The sequence below is a fragment of the Podarcis raffonei genome, chromosome 14, assembly GCF_027172205.1.
Source record: "Podarcis raffonei isolate rPodRaf1 chromosome 14, rPodRaf1.pri, whole genome shotgun sequence".
NCBI classification, from domain to species: Eukaryota; Metazoa; Chordata; class Lepidosauria; order Squamata; family Lacertidae; genus Podarcis; species Podarcis raffonei.
The window spans coordinates 34,467,009-34,490,428 of NC_070615.1; the positions used below are offsets into that span (position 1 = coordinate 34,467,009).

A 23,420-nucleotide genomic window follows, 5' to 3' on the forward strand; every position below is an offset into this window, starting at 1 on the left:
GTTGCAGGATGGAATGTGCCTGCTCAAGAGTTCTATCCAGCTATGTCTTTTTCAGGATTTTCCATTCCCTGCCCCTCCCCTTTCTGTGGCTGTTTTCGAGCACAGTCAATTACTACTCCGTGGCTACTGAGCATGCTCAGTCATCAGCAGGGTTTTTCCTGTCTCCTTGGTTGTGAATACAGTAATGTCGTTTTGACCAGCACATAACTCTGCACTTTGGAAACAAAGAGAATTGTACAGCACTTTTTATCTTTGTATACCTTAGATACAGTTTTAAATAGTATACACATTAAAATGGTGGATTTCACATTATCTGCCCTTGGTTGTTTTCACAATTCTCCCTCTACGTCCCCCAAAAAACGCTTGGGCGGACTAGCCTGCTTTATTACGTCACTGGGCTCTATGACGCCACAACCCTCAGAAGCTGGAAAAGGTAGGAAAGTAGAAATACATGAGTGTCGCCTGACTTCCAGGTTGCTAGGCTTCAGTTTTTAAAACGTAGAGATAAAACACACTATATAGTCTTTATAATTCTATCGCCCTGAAATTCCGGTGAAAACTGAAGGACCCCAGTCGAAACAAAATTAAAAAATTCTTTCCAGGAGCACCTTAGAGACCAACTAAGTTTGTCATTGGTATGAGCTTTCGTGTGCATGCACACTTCAGATACACTGAAAGAGACGTCACCAGACCCTTATATATCGTGGGAGGGTGGGTGGGGAGGAGTATTACTCGGAAGGAATGCAAATTGCAGGTCAGAGTTGTCACCGGGGATGTACATAGGAAAGCTGTTTTATGTAATATGATCCTCGGGTAAAAAGGAGAAAGCATGAACTGTAAGAGATAGTCTAAGGAGGCGTTCGTGTATGCTGCGGTAAGAGTTTACGCCGCATTCTGCACCAGGCTATGCCCACTTGTGTCTAAAATACGCAATTAATAAATAGATGTAGGCACACTCAAAAAAAATAAAATGCAAATCGATGCCGCTCTAGCCCTTGGCACCAACCTCTATGGTAAAACCCATTTGGCATTGATAAATATAAAGGCACCGAGAGAGAGAAAAAAAACGTTCAGACCGGAAGTGGTTGTAAACTCCTCCTATCTCTAGGGTTATTTAAAAGCCGAGGAGTGGGCGGAGCCTCGTGGAGGCGTCTAGGCAAGGTCTTTCAGAACTGGCCAATAAGAACGCCTTCTCTTGAAACTCCTGCCCAATAAGGAGCGAAGGGGAGGGAAGAGCCCGCGCTTCACGCATCGCCTCAAGTCAAGCGATCGGGTCCGTGGAGCATCTCGGTGAGGCGGTTATCGATCTGGGTCTGGCGAAGGGCGGACGAGAGGCGGCGCGGCTATGAGGATGGCGGCGCTGGCGAGCGCGGCCGAGAGGGCTGTACTGGTGAGAGAGCGGCTGCGGCGGCCGGCCGCGTTGCTGTTGCAGCTGCTGCTGGGTTCGGAGGCGGCGGCGGCGGCGTCTCCTTCCCACTTGGCCGAGAGAAGCCGAGGAGCCTCTGTTCAGCCCTGAGGGACCGACAGCGGCTCTGCCTGGCTCAACCCCTTCGGTGTGGAGCGGGGCCGTGCGTGACGTCACCCGCGCCGGCATCGGCGGTGCGTGACGTCACTCCACAGCATCGCGGAGCCGGAGCCGGCGCCGCCTCCCATGAAATTATAATTACCTTATTTCATAATGATATTTATCGTCGTCGTCGTCATCACCATCTTGAAATATGTTGCCAGCACAGAGAGAGTGCTGTCACTCAGGTCCTCCTTGTGGGCTTCCCTATAGATGCATCTGTTTGGTCACTAGGGTAGCAGGATGGTGGACTCGATGGGCCATTGGGCTGATCCAGCAGCCAGGCTCTGTTGATGTTCTTTCCCCTGCTTTCTATGAATTGCCGAAAAAAACTGGGCTGTTTGTGAATTGATGCATTCTGTCTTCAGGGGCAATCTGTTCACTGTTGCTGAGCTCCTCTTTGAGGAATAAAATCACCCGATATACTTCCAAGGAACTCCAGGACACGATTTGAAAACCACTCATGTTAGATAAGATTTGCACCCCAATTAACAATTCATTCAAGGAGTTCAGGGTTGTGGGCAAAGTTCCTTCCTGCAAGGGACCCCACCTTAACTTACAGCATACTTGTGAGGTTGTGATTTCCAGAGGATGTTCTCTAGCACTTGTCTTTTCCACATTTCCTTGCCCTCTGATTCCTCCAAACATTGTGTGTGTGTGTGTGTGTGTGTGTGTGTGTGTGCAAGTGTGCCTGTTACACAGGAGGGGTGGACTGTAGTCCACACAAGCTGATGTCATAATGATTTTTTAGGGTTTGGTGTGCCACAGTCTTCTTTGGTCTTCTGAAGTAGGTTAGGCAGAGCAAAAGCATGGAGCAGGGAGGGGTTGTAGCTCATTAGCAGAGCATATGCTTTGCATGCAAAAGGTCCCAATTTAGATTCCTAATCTATCCAGGAAGGGCTGCAAGAGGCCTCTGTTTGACACATGTTGGAAATGATGCTAGACTAGGTGGACTTCTGTCCAAACCAGCAGAGATGCTCTTATCCTTTGAGTTGGTGATAGTATGACTGTAGCATTTTATGCTGCAAGATGTGGAAGTCATTGCTTTTTTGAAAGCTTCTTTGATGTCTTTAAATGCTTCTTCATCAGAGCCAAGTCTTCTTGCCCAGCCTGATCCTTGCTGTGCTAGTGTTCTAGTTACAATGATTTTTTTTAAGGCATGGGACCATTATATAAAACGACTCCCTGCACACATACAGTCCAAAAAGGTACAGTCCATCCTGCCATCTGTGGATTCTTTACCACTTTCTTCTGCTGCATGTATATGCCCAGACTCTGTCTTGCATTCCCCAAGCAGATAGCAATAACATCAACATTAACTTCTCCTTCTTGAATTGAGCAAATAACCCCTCTTGTCCAGCGTTTTCTCTCCATCACTGCCAGCCAGAGGCCACTGCCTAGAAGCAAGGTTTCATGATTATTGGGATCTCCTGTAATTGTGTCCAAAGATGTACTGCCTCTGGATGTGGAGAGTCTACTTAACAAGAATTGACCGGGAGAGTTGATGGAATGGTCCTCTCTAAATTTGTCAATCTCTGTTTGTTTGTGTTCATAGTTCCGCACTTTAAGCCTGCATCCACAAATGTTGACAGTTCAGTTCTAGCACAATGAAACATCATTGGTTGGTTCTGTAAGGCACATGGATGGTGCAGTGGTTTTCTGCATTCCCTTCATGAATTCTTAAATGCCATTCGCAGCTGTTGCTGAAAGGTCTGAATTAGAAGCAAGGTCTGTCACTTTGCTATTTGGATATTATTGTAAAAGAAGGTATATTGTTGGGGGTGGAGTATCACTGAATAGCCAGTGTGTTGCTTTGCAGCTTCAGATGAAAATTAAGATTGATAGATTTGATCCTAACTGGAGCTGTGAGGGTTGGAGACATGCCTCAGGTTTCTCAGGAATCTGCAAACTCTACAATGTTTTCATCTGCTGCATTAGTTACCATTGTTATCGCTTTTTCGGCACCAAACACATGTCTGCGCCGGTTGGCTAAAGTACTTGAAAACTTAGCACATATGGTTCTGTACACTAGGATCCACCAACAGTATTGTTGATTTCAACTGTACAGGCCTAGAGTTTATACCATAGTAATTTGTTAGTCTATTAAGGTGCCATAATACTTACTTTTGCTTTATCATCAATAGAAGACTTTATTGCAGGAGTAGGGAACCTTTTTCAGCCTGAGGGTTGCATTCCTTTCCAGCGGATAGGGCTAGATGCAAAAGTGGGCCTTGAAAGTGTGAATCATGCCTTTGTGCCATACCTTGCATTCCACCATGCAAACTTTTCCACACACACAGGCAAGCAAAGAGGCGTTATCACAGTTTAGGGACACATTTCAGTTAGGCGAAAGCACTCAAGGAGCATGTGTGATGGAGGGCCTCCTGAGGGCCAAATAAAGATTGGCCGCACAGGCCTGGGGTTCCCCATCCCTGCTTTATAAGTTTCTCCAGTCTTAAATATACATAAATCTAATCTGGCAGCATTTATCACTTGAGATCTGAAACAAAGCATTTATTTATTTGTTTAGGTCCCATGTGTTGCTGATGCCAGTAAGGGTATTCTGGCCCTTAATCAGATTGCTTGGGGCATTGTTTAAACATTAGTTCAAGCAACAGTTCTATGCTGCATGTTCTCAGTTCATATCACTGTGTTCATTTGAGTAACACAAATATATCTAACACCATAAGGAATTCTTCATGCTAGAGTAAGTTGTCTTAGTGGCAAAAGGTTATTCAGTTTACATGCAGCATTTTTTGTTTGTTTGTGAACTCCTTGATCCTAAGCAGATTCACCCTTACCCAGTGGGAGTGATTCATGGTGCATTTCCACACTTGAAGTACAGTTTTAACCTGTACAACATGACAGACTGCTGTACAGATGGGGAACTCTACATCAAGTAACCTGTGTGCATGCCCAGCATCGGAAATGTACTCTCAGTATCAAACTCTCAGTATCAGATGGGCACTTTTAGGGGTTTCACTCAAGGGTGCTGATCAGCTGTTAAATGCAGAAGATCTGGAGACATCTGTATTCAAGTAGAAATGCGTAAATGAAAAGTAACTTGACAGTTTGGACCTAAGAGGTTCCCCAGAGAAGATGGTTGGGTGGTGGGAGGTAAGATTTGGCTCCTACCCTGTGCCTTTCTCCTTAAAAGTAAATGAAGACAGCCTCTTAGAAATAGATGCAAGTTAATTATTAAAGCTGTGTAGGTGCTGTCAAGGTTCAAGACACTCTGAAAGAATTTGTTTGTGTTCATAACAGCTGGAGAAGAATGTTCAAGGTGCCCTTGGGGAGGGAGCCTTACTGTGGCTCCACCACCCCTTCTGGATCCAGCAGTGCTTCTGTTTATCTGAAGCCATGTGGTGCTTTTGGATTCACTCCTGTGTAAACAAGTGGATTGTTGTCCGCATTGTGAATAGTTGGTTTCCTCTTTGAACCAAACCTTTCCAGAATTATTTGGGAACAGACACTGAGGTGTCATTGCATGATAGGGAAAGATGTTGGGTGCGGCGTTTCCACAGTTTATTTTGTCAAAGTCAGAACCAGGTCAATAAATGGAGGAGTGGTGGTAAGACAGTGAGTCGTGGGGAAGGGACTAGGAGGCAGCTCAGTTCAAAGTTGAGCCTTGCTGGAAGCTCCATATGTACATGTCTCTGCAACTATAAGGCTCAGGGGTGATTTATTTAGATCAGGCATGTCCAAAGTCCGTTTTGGGGGCCTAATCCGGCCCGCCGCTCGCTTTAATCCGGCCCCTGTGGCAGTTTATATCCTGGGGTAAAATCCTAAAAAACCCTCAACAGCTTCAATCCTAAAAAAAGCTCAACAACAACTTCAATCCAAAAAAAAAAAAGGTTAACAACTTCGGTTAGCCCTTTGGTTGGCCCTCACGGCCCTTCACTTCATCAAATCTGGCCCTCTGAAAAAAGTTTGGACACCACTGATTTAGGTAAATGTTGGATTTCCAAATATTTCTATCGGTATGGCTCAATTTGTGCAATAGAAAATCTAAGCTATGAATTGTGGCACTTTGGTCACAAAACTGTAAAAACAACAACAAAAAGGGTAGAGCCATTGAGATTAATGGACATGTTTTAGTCTTGTCCATCAGTTCTAATTTGAGTAGGGCTAACAAAGAGTGGCTTTTTCTCAGCAGAGAGAGCAGGACAGCAGAGGCATTGCCCTCTCAGAGCAGAACCTGATCCATCTAAACTAAGGGGACACCCCATGCCTTGCTGACTCAATAAGAGCTTGTGAAATCCCCCTCTGTGCTTGGGAAATGAAGAGGAGGAAGCAATTTTGCCATTGCCTGTGTACTCTTTACTTCTGTGTTGATTTGAATATGAATGAAAACCCTGTAGTTTCTAGGCAAAATAAAATCATGTGAAACTTGCAAGAATGTTAAATAAAAATGTTCTGGTTAACTTGCATAGCTTGCTGCCTGGGTAAGATCTTCATTTTTAAAAGTGCATGATCACAAGCATTCTAAATGTCTTTGGATAGTTTCAGCAGAACTTACTCATTTATGTGTGATGATGTGAGTGGATAGCTCAGTTGGTTAGAGGCTGGTGCAGATAACTCCAAAGTTGCAGGTTTGATCCGCGTGTGCCATAAATGCATATTCCTGCATTGCAGGGGTTAGGCTAGATGATTCCTAAGGTCCCTTCCAACTCTACAAGTCTATGATTTTATGAGTGGAGGAACAAAGAGGAGAGTAGCACTGGAGTACTAAATATCTTTCGAAAGTTCTCAGTGAATCATATTATAGAAATGTGGAGTATAAATGCAGGGGGTTTTAATATGTATTTTTTTTCCCCTGCAGGAAGAGGAGTTCAAGTGGCTTTTACGAGAGGAGGTTCATGCTGTCCTACGGCAGCTGCAAGATATTCTGAAGGTATTTACCCAAAAATGATATTTCTTCCGACTGTGTGTTTCTTTGTCTGAAGCAGTTACTGGGCATACTAGCAACCTCTCAGGCCTCTCGTACTACTACAAAACAATTTCAAACTTGCTGTGGATTCTGGGTTTTGGTTGTATATTAGCCTTTGGCAAAAATTGGTGCTCTCCATAAGCTTTGGAGCACAACTCCTGTCTTCCCCAGCCAGCATCGTGCTGGCTGGACCTGATGGGCATTGTAGTCCAAAACATTTGGAGGGTACTAGGTTGCCAAATGCTGGTCTCTACTTATGATGATACCAGAATACAGTATGCAAGTATGGCAACCAGCCAGGGCCATGCACTAATTTCACTAGCAAAGAGCCAAATGCCAGACCAGCTTTGTAGCAGAGATGAAAAAAGGACCCAAACTGTGTACTGCAGATTTGTCCTCTTCTCACCCCATGCCCAGTCCAGATATCAGAATTACAACTTCAGAGAGAGATTGAAAGACTTCTGCTTTTGGCGGCTATGCTGTGTCTGTTCAGGTGGATAAATGAAGATTACTTGTGGGGGTTTTTAACTGAGCCAAGAAGTGTGTGTGTAGATAGATAGCCATGAAGTACTTAAAGTTCATGAGATGAATAAAATTTCCCAGAAACAGGAAACTCTGGTGCACCTGTTCAAAGTATTTAAAAACAATAGAGAAGTGTGGAGGCAGGAGGTAGGTTATACCATTGGTTTTATTTTTGTGTGAAGCAGAGTGGTCTTGCCACTTTTCTGAGTTTCTAACCCAAGAAGAAGAAGAAACTTTGGGAGGCAGCTGGTGTCTGCGGCACTCATTCTTCTCTGCTTCTTTCTTGCTCAGGAGGCTTCTCATCGCTTTACTTTGCCTGTGAGCGGTTCAGAGGGACCCATCAAGCAGGAGAACTTTATTTTGGGTAGTTCAAAGTACGTATGGAGATCTTCATGGGCAACTGTTGTCTCCTTGTAGCAGCTATAGAGGGGAGGGGAAGCAAAGTGGACTTGGCTCAGGCCAGCCAGTGAGGGGGAAGCCAAGTCTGGGAGCTTACATCGCCACTTCCCACCACACCATGCTGCTCAGACAAAAGTTGTTTCTCAGGCAACATCTCAGGAAGCCTCTGTGAGTCAAGATTAGAAAACTATTCAGCTTCTGTCAGTGTAATTAAGTTTAAATTAGAAGCACACGTTGGAGCTGATATGATCCCTCTCATCCTTGCCCTTCAATAGCTCCATCCATTCTCCTTTGCTGCCTTTCCCCCTTGTGTGGAATGTATTCTCTGAGTGTATATGTTAGGAGCTTAAAACCTTTTTCAGCCCAAGGGCCCTGTGACCATGGTGGGCAGTGCCAGATGCAAAAGTGGGTGGAGCCACAGATTTGTACAGTAGGCTAGATTCCAGCCATGCAGAAGTTTCCACATACACATCTCTTCATCCAGGCAAGCAAGAGGCATTATCACATTCTGGCCAGACAAAATCCCTCAAGGAGGGTACAAAACAATGAGGGGTGTGGCCTGGGGAGAATCCCAAGGTCGCTGGACAGAGGGGCGTGGAGAGCTACATCCTGTATCCTGGCCCAAGATACCCCTCCTCTCTTGTATGCTGGGTCAAGTCTCCCTCCGAACACCTGATTTAAAATCACTTTTTCTGCTTACCCTTAGGTTTATTATCTCCCTTGGTCCTCATTCCCAATGGTAGCCAAACTTTAATTTCATGTTGCAGTGCTTGCGTTCATTACTGATCCACCTGTTTCTCTCCATCTCATTTTCGCCACTCTATTTAGATTGTAAATCCGAACTGCAACACCTTAAGACGTGTAAATAACAAAGGCAGTTTTTTGCTTTGTTGTTTTTTTTAAGCCCCATGGCTATATAGGAGAAGATGTGCTTTAAATTCTTCAAAGGGGACCACTAGAAAGGTGCAAAGCAGTCAGAAAGATGTGTGTCCCTTCCCTGGTTCTGGTCTTCAGCCTCGTTGTTTCCATAAAGGGCTGAATGCCCAAGTGGGTGGATGGACACTTCTAAACCCACTGCTCAGGCACATGTTCAAAAATGGGCTGGGAGGGGGCGGGATGAAGAGAACTCCCATTTCCTCTAGCTGTTGTCTGCTCTTCCTCTGCCAATAGCTATAACAGCATTGAGTTTTGAGGTAGGGCTGTGCCAAAATGCTCCCCTCCCAGATTTCACAACCCTTATTCAGAGACCGCAAACTGGCCATTTCTCTGATTGTGAGGGGTAATACATAGTAAAAATTTGCTGCCATCATGGAGGCCTTTTACTTAAGCAATGTGAGGGTGGATGGGCAGCTTCTTTAACCATTTTTTTGTTACCACTGCTCTCTGTAACAGAACAGTTCTGCTCTCAGCAGCCTGAACATCTTTTTTGTAGCTGCAAAATGACTTGAATGCAGTGTCATTTTAGGGCACTTTAGAGGAAGGAAACATGGTTATCACTATTGGTGGCTGCCATATTTTCCATCCCTCAAAATGCCCCAGAACGATGCTGCATCCAGGTCAATTGGGGTTAAGCCAAAGCAGAGCTGGTCTGTTATCTATGTCTCTACCACTGTTTGGTATGTTGGCATGATAAAAGTTTTTAAAAATAGAACAGAGACATTTCCCTGCCATTACATTGTAAAAGTTTATTGCCTACCCATCCTAATAAACAATGAATCTCCTCTTTTTTGGGGTGGGGAGCTGAACCCCTTCCTCCACCAAATTCATCCAATCCATCCAATCCTTTTCCCAGCTTACATTTGAAGATGATGCACTGCTACAGAGGACCCACCATACTTGGTACTTTATTGAGAGCAGTGTGCATCCTGTCATCAGATCCGTAACCAATCCCAATTTTATGGTCACATTCCTCTTGCAGAAACAAAGACGATTCATGTCTAAATAACAAACAGAGTTTGTTTTGCTCAATCACACTTTCCGCAATTATACAAGGAGGCTGTTTGCAGTATGTCAGCAACTGAGAGAAAACCAGAAAATAGCACAAGTCTTTCTCTATGCTGTCTATTCCTGATGGTTCCAATGAGGAAGTTAGAACTGTAAATATATAATCCCTGAACAGCACTGGCCTGCTCTTTGAACCATTTGTGTTTGCTTGCATATATACATCCCCAAACACCCATGAGAATTAGATGCATTTTATTATCCATGTTAACAACACTGCCTTTTATTTCAGCACCGACCAGGTGAAGGGAGTCCTGACACTTCAGGGAGATGCCTTGTGTCAGGCTGTGAGTATTTGCTCATGCAAGTTTCACGTGGTAGGGAGTGGGTACCTCCCTGATGGTGCCAGGCAGGAAAACCTCATCTCCTTCCAACACTCTTGGCATGTCAGCAGATCTCCTCTTGGGGGAATTCCAGCTTATTTTTCACTTGGGCCACTATGCATTTAAGTACTATTACAGCAGTTTAAACAGTTGTGGCTTCTCCTCGAAAATCCTGGGAACTGTAGTTTGTTAAGGGTGCTGAGATTTGTTAGAATACTCCTGGTCCCCTCCCAGAGCTACAGTACCCTGAGTAGAGAGGTTGTTTGCTAGACCACTCTGGAAATTGTAGCTCTAAGAAGGGAATAGAGACGTCTCCTAACAGCTCTCAGTGCCCTTAACAAACTACAACTCCCATAATTATTTGGGGGAAGCTGCAACTGTTTGAAGTGGTATAAGAATGCTGTGAATGTATGGCACAGATGCACCTCTGCCATAATCAGATAAATAACCAACTGACTGGTATCACTTGCTCACATGAGCCTTTGCCATTTACCTTGCTGAATTGTCTTTCAAAGGCCTACAGGGACCATGAAACCCCTGCCCTCGTATTGCTGCTCAGGCTGCTCATGCACAACAGTTACCTGCTGCTTTTGGTTTCCATGTCAGCAATGCAGCCAACACACCATCAGTGCCAGGCAACATGCCATGCAGATCTCTTAGGATTGTTATTGAGGCCTGGTTGTAGATTCCCCAGATGGTTAAGCAAACTTATTTCAGCCTCAGTTCACTATTGCTGCAATGCAGATAAACATGGCCTCTAATCCCAAAGGGGTTGGTAACAATAAATCCAAGAGAGGAATTTGACTTTGTGTGTGTGTGTGTGTGTGTGTGTGTGTGTGTGTGTCCCATGAACTGTAGGACTACTGCATGCTCCAAATCAGTGTTTCCCATTCTTGGGTCTCCAGCTGTTTGGGACTACAATTCCCATCATCCCTGGCCACTGGTCCTGCTAGCTGAGGATGGTAGTTGTAGTCCAAAAACAGCTGGAGACCCAAGTTTGGGAAGCACTGCTCACCAACCTTTTGGGGCACATTTGCAAACTGGAGAAACTGTTGTGGGCACCACACATACACACACCACCACAATCAAGCACATATTACAACCTGTTCCACTGGCTACAACAGAGTGCTGCTTTGAAGCTTAACTGTAGGGAGGGGGCCCTGTTGGGGCCAGGCAAAGCCCCTGCAGACACAGGTGCACCTGGAGGTGCCACTTCAGTAATTCCTGAAATAGTATTTTTATTTGAGAGCTTGCAGCATCTCAAGTTCCTTACCTGCTAAATTGTGGCTTCGCACAATTGACCCAGGAGGGGGTTGCATCTTTCTCTACTCCCTGTTCAACCAGGCACAGTGTTTCAGTATGTTACCGAGGCCCCTGGAAAGTCAAGGTCCTGGGCCACTGGTTATTTGAGGACTTTGCTTGTTTTTGCTGCAGTGGTTCAGGTGAGCCAGGTATTGCACAGAGCTAGAGATTTACTTGGCATCAAGTAATTCAAATAATTTGACCCCTCTCTTTGGCCAAAAGGGCCTCGAGCAGCATAGAAAGATCAATAAAAGACATGACACACAAGAGGAAAAGAACAGGGAGGGAAAAAGGAAGCTCAATCCCCAGCTCTTAAAGTTACAACTCTTCCCAAGGGCTAGCTGGAATAGAAACAATTCAGGTGGCCTGATGGAACAGCTGCCACTAGGGGACAGTTGAGGCAGCTGGTTCCGCCATAGAGGTGACAAAACAACCCTTCTTCCTTTCTTTGCAACCTGACGTAATGACTGCCACTGTTGACTTTCCCAAGCCAGTTAACCAACTACTGGTTAGCAGATGCATCCAGTGTGGGGCTGAAAATGGCCATTAACGGGCTATCTGATTGTCAATCCTAAACCCTAATACCACATAGGCATCAAACAGAATAATGTTTTTTGCCTCTCAGAAAAGGTGCTTTCTCCAGCTTGCTGTTCCTCCTATAGAAATGTAGTACCTGATACAGTACTTCCAGGACTCAGCATCCTGACCTCAATAATCAGAAATAGGATGGGAGGGTCAGAGTAGTCTCTGCTAGACTTTCATTAGTAGGGAACTGCTATGAATGTATGCTGTGTGTATGCACCCTTCATCACCCTTCTCTGTTTCTCAGGATATTAACTTAAAAATGCCCAGGAATAACCAGCTCCTACACTTTGCATTCCGGGATGATAAACAATGGAAACTCCAACAGGTATGATGACTGCAAACCCGTCTTCTTGCATCTTATTTGTGCAAATTTTATGTGCTTCTAAGTTCAAAACTCTTTTTGCCTGCTTTGGCCCAGCATGCTGATGGGCTGCCCTTTGTGCTTTTTTCAGATCCAGGATGCAAGGAATCATGTCAACCAAGCGATCTACCTGCTTACCAACAGAGGCGCCAATTACCAGTTCAAGACAGGATGTGAGGTCCTCAAGGTGAGAATTGTGCTTGCCTCCGTTCTCCTTGGGGACAGTCACTTTTCCAGATGAGCGAACACTTCACCTGCAACTGGAACAATTGTGGGACAGAGCTGTGGCTTGATGGCCCTGACAGAACACATGTTTAGCATGCGTCTGGTCCCAGATTCTGTCCTTTGCATCTCTTGTTAAAGGGCAAATGGTCATAGAACAGGGAAGGAAATCTACCTGGGACTTTGGAGAGCTGCTCCCAGAACAGACAGCACTGGGCTAGGCGGCACTACTGCTCTGGCTTAGTATGGAACCAGCAGAACTTTAAAAGGCCTTGCTGGATCAGGCCAAATGCCCGCCTCGTCTCCAATTAAATGACTCAGAGATGCCGAGAAGCAGGGCATGAAGGCAACAGCCATCCAGTATTCAGAGGCATAACTTACCCTTACACAGAAGGGTTTTTCTTCCTTTCCATGTAGGTCACAAGAGATTTCAGACGTGTGTAATGGGATATTAATATAGAAGGTGTAATGATGACCATTGGCTTAGATAGATTAGATAGGAAATAGAGCCTCCATGCTCAGAGGTAAGATATCTGGCTTGTAAGAATCCTGGCTGTCCATAGCTGTTAATTGAATACTGGACTTTATTTATTGATACCATTTTTCAGTCCTACCTTTCAGAATGCAAATTATTCTAAGGCTGTTTAGAAGCCCACATTTTCCAAAACCTCAGTGAATGATATCCACACATAAAGTCATCAGGATCCTTCGCACAGGGCAATTGGTGGTAGAATCATCTGGGGAAAGAAGGGTGATAGTCCAGCTAGAGCAGGCCTTGGTGTGGTCTTGGCCTCCTTCCCACCTTCTCCTGGGGTCCTGCTCACGGGGCAGTTGGTGTCAGGGAGATTAGAGGGACCTTTGACCTAATCCAGGAAGGCAGTTTGTTTTGGGGGCAGTTTCTTGCTAAAACTCAAACGAAATGTTTCTGATGGACCCTACGCATCAATTATGATTTGTGCATACGAAGAAAGCTCCGGGGTACCTGAGAGGCCAGGGTTACGCTTGGTTCTTGATACACTGAAAGCCATTTTGGAGTAACGTCATATGACTAAGACTTTTCAGCCACATCTCTAAATAAAATTGTGGGTTTCTCTCTCTGCCTTCCTCCTCCTCCTCTCTCCACACCAGTTGATGGATGCAGTGATGCTGCAGTTGACAAGAGCTCGGAATCGGCTCACCACTCCAGCTACTTTGACTCTGCCAGAAATCGCCTCTAGTGGTGTTACGGTAACTGCCTTTGTCAGTCTCTCAGGAAGGGATAAGCACACACCTGCTCCAGCCCACTCAAATCTCTGTTAAGAGTAATCTTAGTTGTGCTCTAAGAAAAGTCCAGCTTTGTGTATACGTGCATTAAACCTGCTGTACTGTGTGAATGGCTTAGGTTTTAAGTTATAGGCAACAGCAAGTCTACAGAAGTCAAGAAGTAGTAGTAGCCATCCTCCCACCTTGGCTTCCATCCTTCTAAACTCTGAAAGTCCTACCTACAAAGTTGCCTTTGTCTCCTGAGCTTTGAGAATTTCCTGGACATTTTTTTTTTAATTGCACATCCATGAGGACTAGAATGTTGCTTGCAATATGCAGGCTCAGGGAAACCAAATCCATTCCCTAGTAATGCTTTACATGATGTGGTAAATTGTTCAGCGTTGGCAATGCGGGAGACAGGTGCAGTGGGCCCTTCTGAGGTTTCCCACCCCCCAAGGAGCTGGTGGCTGCTGCTAGACGGGGGCTCCTGGCATGCTGCAGCAGACAGATTTTGCTCACACAGTTTCCTGTGACTGCATGTGATCAGAAAAGAACTGTTACAAATAGGAGCAGAGGGACTCTTTGCCCTTGGGAGCTCAGCAGTTTTGGTGAACTGGATGTTTCTGACTCTCATTAAAATTAACAGGTGGCCCCTGATGCATTGCTCTTTGTTTAACTCCTGAAATCTTTAGGTCAGGGAGCGCCAGCCTGTCAGTGTTGACACCAAAGATGTTGATGCAGGTGGGCCAGGCCCAGTCTGCCAATTTGTATTTGCCCAGCTGAGAGACTGGGACTTTCAGAATAGAAAAAAGATTCATCACCATCTTTGCAGCAGTGATGCAACGGTTGTAAAACGGTGGGTTGGTATTCCCAGGGGTGGAGGAAAGGGGGTGCGGTGGGGACGGAACACCCCGGGTGTCTTCGCTGAGGGGGGGTGACATTTGGTGCACTGTCTGCCCATAACTCTCAAGCCTACCCCGAGCCGTCGGGGGAAGTGGGAGAGCTGTGCCACTTTGTCGGCGGCATTCCCTTCCCCCTTCGTTTTGACAGCTGGGGGAGGTTTGGGAGTCGCAGGTAGGCGGCTTGCTCTGTCCCCAGCTGCAGAGAGTGCATGCTGCTCTGTGCACCCGAGCGGCTATCCCGTGCCTGGGAGGGCGCCCTCTGTACCCTGCCTCCCTTGGGAGCGTGCCTGCCCTGGGCAGCACGGGTATATGCTCCGCTGCTGGGTGTTCCATTTCTCTCCTGTCCCTGTGATTGAGTGACAGGGCCTAAAGGGGAATGTTTTCTTCTCCTGACAGTACTTCAGGCCCCTCTAGGGAGACTTGCTTTACACTCTGAGAATCTTTGTCCTAGCATTGGTCTTAATTAGTGAGCTGGAACCCACAACCAAATCATGATCTGATCTAAGGTGGATCATAACAGCTGCGCCACCACCATAGAAATACATAGTAAAAAGTCAAGTAATGGGTCCCCAAATGCATGTTTGATTTAAAGGTCAGGGGAAAAAATGAAGACTACTGTCTTCGAGGGATACTTGTTCACAGTCCTGCATGTATTGAAACCTTGTATTTTCAATGGGTAAGAAATGAAGGACCTTAATGATACACTGGTTTTGCTTTCCCCACAGAAAATGTTCACTCCTGCTCTGCCTCCAGACATCCTCGTCAATTTCTACATCAACCTGAATAAGCTCTGCTTGACTGTCTATCAGCTGCATGCTCTGCAACCCAGTTCTACAAAGGTACCGGGAAGATGCTGAAGGGCTGTTTATAAATCTCCTAAAATACAAATAAATAGAGCGTAACCCCCAGCTTGCTCCCAGGGCAGGGGTCTACTCTACTGTAACCCTACACAGGAGACATCCCTTACCACTTGGGGAGAAGGTCAGCGTTAGAGCATTGGTTCCAAATCTTAACATTGTGGTTAAGATATAACCAAATATTGTGGTTAATACAGCTGAGGGTCATAAGCCATTTGTAGGTCCAACCAAGCTCTTTGATTTTAAATGTGTTGGTGGATCTTCACTGGTGATAGTTTTGGCAAAACTGTAGATGAGGCCCAAAAGCAGCTGCTTAACATCTTTCTCCTTTCTATTTACTATCACTACTTCTAGGGGGTGTTGTGAAAGACTATTGCACAAGCTCTGACTAGCTGGGTAAATGTTTGTGGGTTGTATCTGAGCAAGTTCTACTCAGAGCAGAGCTGTTGAAATGAATGGACCTGAATTAGTCATGCCCATTACTTTCAGTGGATCTACTCTTGGGTAGAACTTGGTTGAAGACAACACCATATGTCACTAATGTAAGAGTCAGGAAATGACAACAGATGCTAAGGAAGCAGAAAAAATATTGAGACTGTAAGTACACTATTCACATCACCTCTATAATAAAGAAAGTTTGTGGAGTCTACACAGAACAACTGTTCCCTTCTTTGAAAATCCCTGGGTGGTAATTTTTTATTTCCTCCCCCAGAACTTCAGACCGGCTGGAGGGTCCATACTACACAACCCAGGGGCCATGTTGTAAGTTGGGTTGTTTTTGTTTTAATTGTGTATTTTGTGATTTTATATTGTGATTTTATGTTGAGACCTGCGGGTATAGGGTGGTATACACATTTAATAAAATAAATGAATAAATGCCATCACACTATGGTGAAGAAGGCCTGAGGGAACAGGGTGGAATCTTGTCTGTGTAACCTCCCTGCCCCCAGCAACTAACTAACTAACTAACTCTCTCTCTCTCTCTCTCTCTCTCTCTCTCTCTCTCTCTCTCTCTGTGCAGTGAGTTCAACAACCAAAGATATGAAGTGAACCATGTCCACAAAGTGGAGTGTGTCGTGCCCTGGCTGAATGACGCCCTCGTTTTTTTCACGGTCTCCCTGCAGCTGTGCCAGCAGCTGAAGGACAAGGTCGGGTGGTGGAAAGAGAGAACGTGGTTGGCAAAGGGCATTCCTTGCTTTTGGGGTCCAGGGGAGGCTGCTGGATGTTGAAAGTATTTTGCAGCGGCAGCCAGTGCGATGCCCTACAGAAGCTGCTGGACTGCCATCATCCCTGGCCATTAACTATGCTAGCTGGGGCTGAGTGGGCATGTGGAGGGCACCACGTTGACTACTTCTGGTATACTTAGTGAAGTGTTAGTTCTGTATCTGATGTGGAAAAAGGAGACACTGGGGGCAAGGCAAATAGCGTTGGATTGTGTGAAACTTAAAAGCATATGTCCTGCTGATGTAAGTAACCCTTAGCAATAATATAGCACATTTAGAGCATTTAGACTGCTACAGCTAAGTCTATTTCAAGTAAAATGCAAAGGAAAAATGAGCCAACAGCCCTGTCAAGGTAGGTTGATATTATCCCCATATTTCAGATTTGGGAGGGTGGGATGTGGAGGCTTAGAGAACCTCTAACTAAGCTTGTGACAAAAGTGAGATTTGAATTAAGGATCCCCATTTCCTGCTCATTCTTAGATTTTTACAGCAGAGATGGGAAACCTTAGGTTGGGAGTTCCCAAACAGATGTCTTGAGCATGAGCATGATGCGGTTTCTGACATCCTCTCCCCCTCTTATTTTCCAGATCTCTGTGTTTTCTGGCTACTGGAACTACAAGCTCTACTGATCCTGCCTCAAACAGTGGTCCATTTGCAATTTCAGCCACTCTCTCTCTTCCCGGGAGGAAATCATTGTATAAGCTGTGTATGTGTGAAGATTTACTGGATCCCACTGTTCATGGTGGCAGCTGGGTAGGCACCATGCCCAGTGTTGGCATCCTTATGTGTCGAATATCATTATTTATTAGCACTTTAGAGGTACACCTATTCCTTTCCAAGCTGGTGAACACTAGTCAAATCCCAACCCTCTAGCACAGGGAACGGGCTCTCCAAATGTCATAGGACTGCAACTCCCATTGTCCCTGATCCACTGGCCATGCTGGCTGGGACTGGTGGGAGCTGAAGTCTAGCAAGACTTGGAGGGCCACAGGCTCCCCTTTTCCCTTCATTAGAGGAAAAGGTGTGATTGTGAACAGAGAAAATGAAGCCAGGGCTGGACTGTTATGGAGGGATGACAAGAGGGACCAACTTGGTGTGTGTGGTGGGCCACAAAGAGCCATTCCTTCCTCGTCATATTTTTGGTTTGCTGTCCCTTCCATCACCACCACCAAATCTCTTGCGCCAATGTGGAAGATTCATCTCTACAATTTAACCCCAGTGGCGTCGGGAACAATGTTCTTTCGGTGGAAAGCCAGAGGCACCACCTCCATCATGTCTTCCATTGAGCCATCGCTATGCCCGTCTACCACTAAGCAATGCAAACCATACATGTTTGTCTTGGTGGCAGAGTGGTCGGTTGCTGCTAAACTTGAACGAATCATTCCTTGAACTGGTCTGCTGTTGTCGTTAAATAAAAATCCCTGACCATTGTGCTGTGTGGCTGAAGTTGCAAACCTATGTTTCGAAGGAGACCCCAATGATGTTTAGTTAGTTGGAGTTAGTCAAAATGTATTAAGTTGATATAGGATGCCTCGACTCTGCCTGTTGTTAATTATTAAATTGTTTAACAGCCCTTCACCAGAACAGGTTTCAACCATGTAGAATGCTAATTGTTTTAAACTAATTTTAATATTTCAATCAGATGAATAGCAAGGATCCTAAAAATCTCAAAGGCCAGGGCAAAGAGGTGTATCTTCAGCATATGACAAAAACTATACAATGAAGTTGTCAGTTGCACTTTTGTAGCGGGGAATGACATGGCTTAGGGCAGAGTGGCCCAAGTGGGCTGCAAGAGTACTTTGACACAGAACCCATGGGCTGCACTCTGCCTCATTACATGGGGGAGAGGGAAGCAAGGGCAAAAGTTGAACACACACACACACACACACCACCCTCGCTCTGCCTTCCCAGAGCTGGCTAAGTGAGGTGCCGGGCTTTGGGAAGGAGACTCAAGGCTCTGGCAAGAGTCCTAGAGTCATCGTGTCTCCTCAAAGCTGGGAAAGCAGTAACTAAGCTTTGGGAAGGAGGACTCTAGGATACTGCCAGAGCCCCCACATCTCCTTCCCAAAGCCCTGTGCCTCCCTTACCCTACTTTGGGAAGGCAGGTTTTTTGGGGGGGCTCAAATATTGTTGGGGATCACCCAAAAAGGCAACGAAGGCCGCATGCAGCCTTTTGGCTACACATTGGACCTCCCTGGCTTAAGGGCTGCCCCAAAATCTCTCAGGACAGTGAAACAATCGAGGGGGCTCCCTCTGCTGGTGGTTTGTAGGGCAAGTCTCTACAGAGCCCAGTTCAAAATCAAGATGACCCAGAATGCAACTTCTATACTACACTAATTAGGAGGCATTATTCTGTGTCCACCGCAACATTCAAAAAGCACATTCCTTGGAACCTACTGAACCTTGAACAGTAACGCTTCTCTTGCTGCTTGCCCCATCATAGCCATGTGACTTTATTACTGCAATTAGCAGTTGACTGTAAGAAACTAGGAGGATAAAGACTTCACACTGATTCAGGCTCCATTTTACAGCAAAATAAGGAAATTTCATCACAGCGCGTTGACAGCTAACCGATGTAATTGTGGTGTAATCTTTTGTGGACTAGAGCACATTTCTCCAGACACATGAAGTGTAGGTTTCTCAGTTGGCCAAAAATATTCATGGGTGAGAAATAGTATAAGGGGGGGCAGGGGGTGGAGGGGAAACAGCAGGTCTGCCATTAGTATGCAGCATCTTGATCTACACAAGAAAAGAGCATTGACCCATGCCATGTGATGGTTGTTGAGAGTTATCCCTTTTCTACTATGGCTTTATGTCAGTCAGCCAGAAAACCCAATTAGCTGATCTTGATCTGCCCCTCCTTTAATGAAACACAAACTAGATGGCTTAAAAAACCAACTGGGAGAGGAGTTTGCTGCCTTGTGATCTTCTCTCCAGTGATCAATAAGCAGAAGATACCGAACCGTAGGGAATGGGTTTGACTATTCAGTTTAATATGCAATCAGATGTGGGCTAAGTATTGTCACAATTGGTGCACCTGGCCTCCAGTGCCTCCCTAATCATACATGCCTGCCCAGGCAAGGTCCAATTTACAGTTAATTCCTGTGCAGATGAGAAAATCCAGTAAAAGCACAAACATTTGGTCCTCTTCCTGGTTGCTTAGGTGATCAGTCATTGCAAAACTACAGCTCCATGCCTGGGTTTTCAATGCCAGCCTTTTTTCTGGGGACCTGTGTACAGGAAAGCAAGGTTTTAGAATCTCAAGCAGTAAACCATGGCAAGGGTGTGGAATGCACATTGCACCTGTTTGTGTGAATGCAGCCTATGCTGTGTATTTGAGCCCGGATCTGCTTCTAGCCCAAGTGATCTGTTAATGCCATAAGTGATCTGTTAATGCCATATTACCCTTTTCTCACATCCCAAGATCATGATGACCTCATATGCTCCCCTGCTCATTTTTTCAAAACAATTTTTTTTAAAAAAGGAGTTTGGTGGGGGGGTACCTGTTTTTGGGGAAAATATTGCCTCTCACCTCTTCATCTGTTTCAGGGGGTGTAGGGTGTTTTTTTGGGGGGGGAGTTATGAGCATCACAAGGTTTTCCTCTCTGAAATGGGTTTATTGTGGTGCCCATGATAATTAATTAGATTTCCAAATGTGCTCCCAGGTCCCCCCAAAAATGAGGATCCCTGCTCTAGTTGTTGGAATATAATACCAGAAAACGTTCACCTTCTCATATGAATCGCAATCACAGCAACAGCAAAAGCAGCGGATAAGAACAATGAGGGCCATGAAGAGAACCACACCTGGAAGACAGAATGAATTGTTGTTTAAAGTGTTTTCTTCCATGCTCTTCAGCCAAAATAGGCTGCCTTTGTAGCTCACAAAGATCATCTGCCCCTGCTGTCTGGCTTGCAATCTAAAATACATGGCACTTGAGGAAAAAGAGGGGAGGAGGGAGGGGGAAAGCCAGTTCTTAAAAGTTATAATGACCAACTGAGATGAGAGCAGCCTGATAGAATGGCTGCCACTAGATAATTTGAGGAAGAGTCAAAGGGAGCTGGTCGCAGTAGAGGTGATAGAATAGCTTGGATGCATCAATTTCTGAGTTCCCTATCTAGAAAAGTGGGGCCAGCCCACAAAGAAGCACTGTAGCCTGTCCTACGACACACATTTTACAGTACTGTTAAATGGTTCAGTGGAGACATTTCATGGAGCTTAAAGAGACATTGAGTGGGCTCCCAGCTCCAGGCACTGCTTAAACCCTGACCTGCTTAGCTTCAGCAAGGCTGCTTTAGTTACTCAAAATTCAGTTTCTTCCAATATATAATCTATATTTTTTGCACCACTATGGGATGGGGCCATTTGGATTTTCTGCGTCAACAACCAAAGCAGCTTGAGCCATAGTGATCCGCCCAAATCGTCAAGGGACATGGTTCGGGGTCTAGAGAAAAAACAATATCAGCTGTGAAAGGCAACTGTTTTTTTTCTCATTTCCCTGCCACACCCTCCAACTTACCAATGAAAGAAAAGAAAATGACAAATGCCGCAATGTCCCAGGCAGTCTGGAACATCTGCTTGCTTTCCAGTCGGGTCAGTACATCATGGATCTGATCACTTAGCTCTTGGCCAAAATCTTTCCCTGAGGAAGCCATACTTGGTCGTCTGTAGCCTCCTTTCTGATGTTCCTTTTTTTCTGCAGATAGAGAGAAAGAAGATAAGGGAAGGCATATAGCTCAATGGTACTGGCGTGCTTTCAAAGTGCTAGGTTGGCAGGAGCTGGGACACAGCAACGGAAGCTCACCCTGTTGCGGGGATTCGAACCACCGACCTTCCGATCAGCAAGCCCAAGAGGCTCAGTGGTTTAGACCACAGCACCACCCGCATCCCATTTCTCAAACCTGAAGCTGCCCCTGGCTGGATTGTGCTAGCATTTCAGACTCCGATACTAGTTACCTGGCCAATTGCTGGTTTGCCAGTCAGGCCAAAAGAATGGTTCTCATACACTCATTTTTGCAGTTTTCAGGGTGCAGCAAAAAATAAGCAACTCCAGATCACCAAGCCTCTGGCACCTGGCACAGTGCTGTGCCCCTTACCTTCTATTTACCTTACCCACAGATGCTTCCTTGTTCTACGTTGGTTCCTAGGATCTGCCAGGTCCCAAGAACCACCCACAAAACTGAGCAGAGGAAGGAGATTAACTTGGTTTACAGAAGTAAAACAAAATTAGGAAGTGGCTTCCTCAAAGTGACCAACACAAAACCTAGAAAATCAACTGCTTAAATAACAAGTGACAAAACTATATATTGTTACCTGCAGGTATTGCTTCGTGAGGTTTTGCTGTTCCCTGGTTTTCAGTAGGTGTGCCACCCACTTTCACTTCCTTGTTCCTGTTTCAGCAAGTATCCAGTCCGGTAGTTAAACTGCAGCCACCGGAGCTCAAACAAATAGCAAACACATCCTCTTCTCTCAGCCTAGGTAGGGGATGAGGGAGAAATTAGAATCAGTTTGCATTTAAAGGCAAACCAACCTAATTCACATAGGCCAGTACCAGTTTCTCTCTGTTTTTTGACTTTTCCAAACTTAGGTTCAGTTCTCCACATTTCCACATCAGTTTGCTTAAAACAAAAAAGTCCAGATGAAAATTCATCGGTATTTTATTGTGAATTTCTTTCCATATTCATATTTTTTTGCACAGTCTTGGCTAATCTGCACATTTTTGCAGAGCAAAATTTCCGCTCGTATAATGTATTTCTTACTTTCGCTAAATATATGAGTTTTTTCACACTTTACCCTAATATATGCATCTTTTGCAGATGTTGCGTGGCTGGGGACTTGCATTGCAAATTTTGGAGAAGTGCAAATTTCAAACACTGACTGATATTCTCAAGAGCCCTGTGAGGACAGTGGCTACAAGCCATGATGACTACTGTCTGCCTCCATGGTTCAGATGCAGTAATGCTTCTGAATACCAGTTTCTGAAGACCACAGGAGAGGAGAGTGATCTTGTATTCGAATCCTGCTTGCAGTTTTCTCACAGGCATCTGGTTGCCCACTGTGAGAATAGGCTGCTGGACTAGCAGGCTCTTCTTACCTTCTTATGAATGAGGAATAAGAAAACTTTTGAGGAATTGGGGAACAGAGCTGGTTCTGGAGATAAAAAATGCATGCGTGCAATTCCTGAGTGTCCAGCAGATGGCGAAGTTGTTTTATTTACCTTGCCTACTTCAGGATCCCGGCCACACATTGACAACCTGAGTGGTTTAAAAGCCAATCCCTCTTCTTCCCTGGGAACTCTGAGAACTGTAGCCCTGTGGCAAATTGGGGTCTGCTCTCAGGACCCTGAACGAATTACAGTTCTAAGGAGTGGAATTGGGGGAAGCCATTTTACATTCATTCTGGCATTTTAAAACTTGACTTCCTTCCCCCTCTTTCTGCAGTTCCTTAAATTTATTTTTAATATCTTCTGCATATTCAAATTAACTTAACTTACTCATTTATTTATCTTCTTTATATATATACTTTTATATAGCTGCAGGTTGTTACAACAATCCTGCCAGTGTTTTTATCTGTTTACAATTTATCTGTAAATATTCAATAAACCATTTCCATTCTTTTACAAAAAGTTTGTTATTTTGATTTCTTATTCTTCCAGTAAGTTTCACCGTTCCTGCATATTCCATAAGTTTTTATATCCATTCTTCCTTTGCTGGGACTTCTTCTCCTTTCTATTTTTGGACAAGTAACATTCTTGCCGCTGTAGACGCGTACATGAATAAATTTCTATACAATTTAGGCAGTTCTATCCCTATAATTCCCAGAAGAAAGGCTTCTGGGTTTGTTTGTTTTACAAACGTTATTTTAGACATCATTTTCATTTCATTATATATCATTTCCCAGCAGTATTATATCACTATTAAAAAGTCATTGCCTCCCACTGATAATCTTGTGAAGTGCGGCTTGTTCAGGATGCTGCCAATTTTTAGGAG

At 45.0% G+C, this 23,420-nt stretch overlaps 2 protein-coding genes across 3 annotated transcripts; one reads left to right on the forward strand and one right to left on the reverse strand.

Annotated features, from left to right (window-relative positions):
* Positions 1-1,222: 1,222 nt before the first annotated feature.
* Positions 1,223-17,863, forward strand: ROGDI (rogdi atypical leucine zipper). Of its 2 annotated transcripts, XM_053365080.1 has the most exons (11): positions 1,225-1,390; positions 6,387-6,458; positions 7,308-7,390; positions 9,649-9,703; positions 11,871-11,951; positions 12,079-12,174; positions 13,338-13,436; positions 15,079-15,192; positions 15,923-15,972; positions 16,232-16,358; positions 17,021-17,863. In XM_053365080.1, exons 1-11 carry the CDS (start codon positions 1,346-1,348, stop codon positions 17,060-17,062), a joined length of 864 nt encoding a protein of 287 aa, XP_053221055.1. In that variant the 5' UTR covers positions 1,225-1,345; the 3' UTR covers positions 17,063-17,863. The 2 variants fall into 2 exon arrangements, with proteins under 2 accessions (XP_053221054.1, XP_053221055.1); XM_053365079.1 differs by lacking the exon at positions 17,021-17,863 and having other exon boundaries at positions 1,223-1,390; positions 16,232-16,910.
* A 1,533-nt stretch (positions 17,864-19,396) lies between these two features.
* Positions 19,397-21,921, reverse strand: SMIM22 (small integral membrane protein 22). The gene is made up of 4 exons (XM_053365081.1): positions 21,745-21,921; positions 20,951-21,127; positions 20,161-20,237; positions 19,397-19,663 (listed from the first exon to the last, which is right to left on the reverse strand). The coding sequence occupies exons 2-4, from the start codon at positions 21,084-21,086 to the stop codon at positions 19,616-19,618; spliced, it is 261 nt and encodes an 86-aa protein (XP_053221056.1). The 5' UTR covers positions 21,087-21,127; positions 21,745-21,921; the 3' UTR covers positions 19,397-19,615.
* Positions 21,922-23,420: the final 1,499 nt, after the last annotated feature.

Coding starts and splice junctions, on each gene's coding strand:
- ROGDI (XM_053365079.1), top strand. CDS start 1,346: ATGAGGATGGCGGCGCTGGCGAGCGCGGCCGAGAGGGCTGTACTG. Junction 13,437..15,078: donor TCGCCTCTAGTGGTGTTACG/GTAACTGCCTTT, acceptor CTTTCCCCACAG/AAAATGTTCACTCCTGCTCT. Junction 15,973..16,231: donor CACAACCCAGGGGCCATGTT/GTAAGTTGGGTT, acceptor CTCTCTGTGCAG/TGAGTTCAACAACCAAAGAT.
- SMIM22 (XM_053365081.1), bottom strand. CDS start 21,086: ATGGCTTCCTCAGGGAAAGATTTTGGCCAAGAGCTAAGTGATCAGATC. Junction 20,238..20,950: donor CATTTTCTTTTCTTTCATTG/GTAAGTTGGAGG, acceptor TCTGTCTTCCAG/GTGTGGTTCTCTTCATGGCC. Junction 19,664..20,160: donor ATTGCGATTCATATGAGAAG/GTGAACGTTTTC, acceptor TCCTGTACACAG/GTCCCCAGAAAAAAGGCTGG.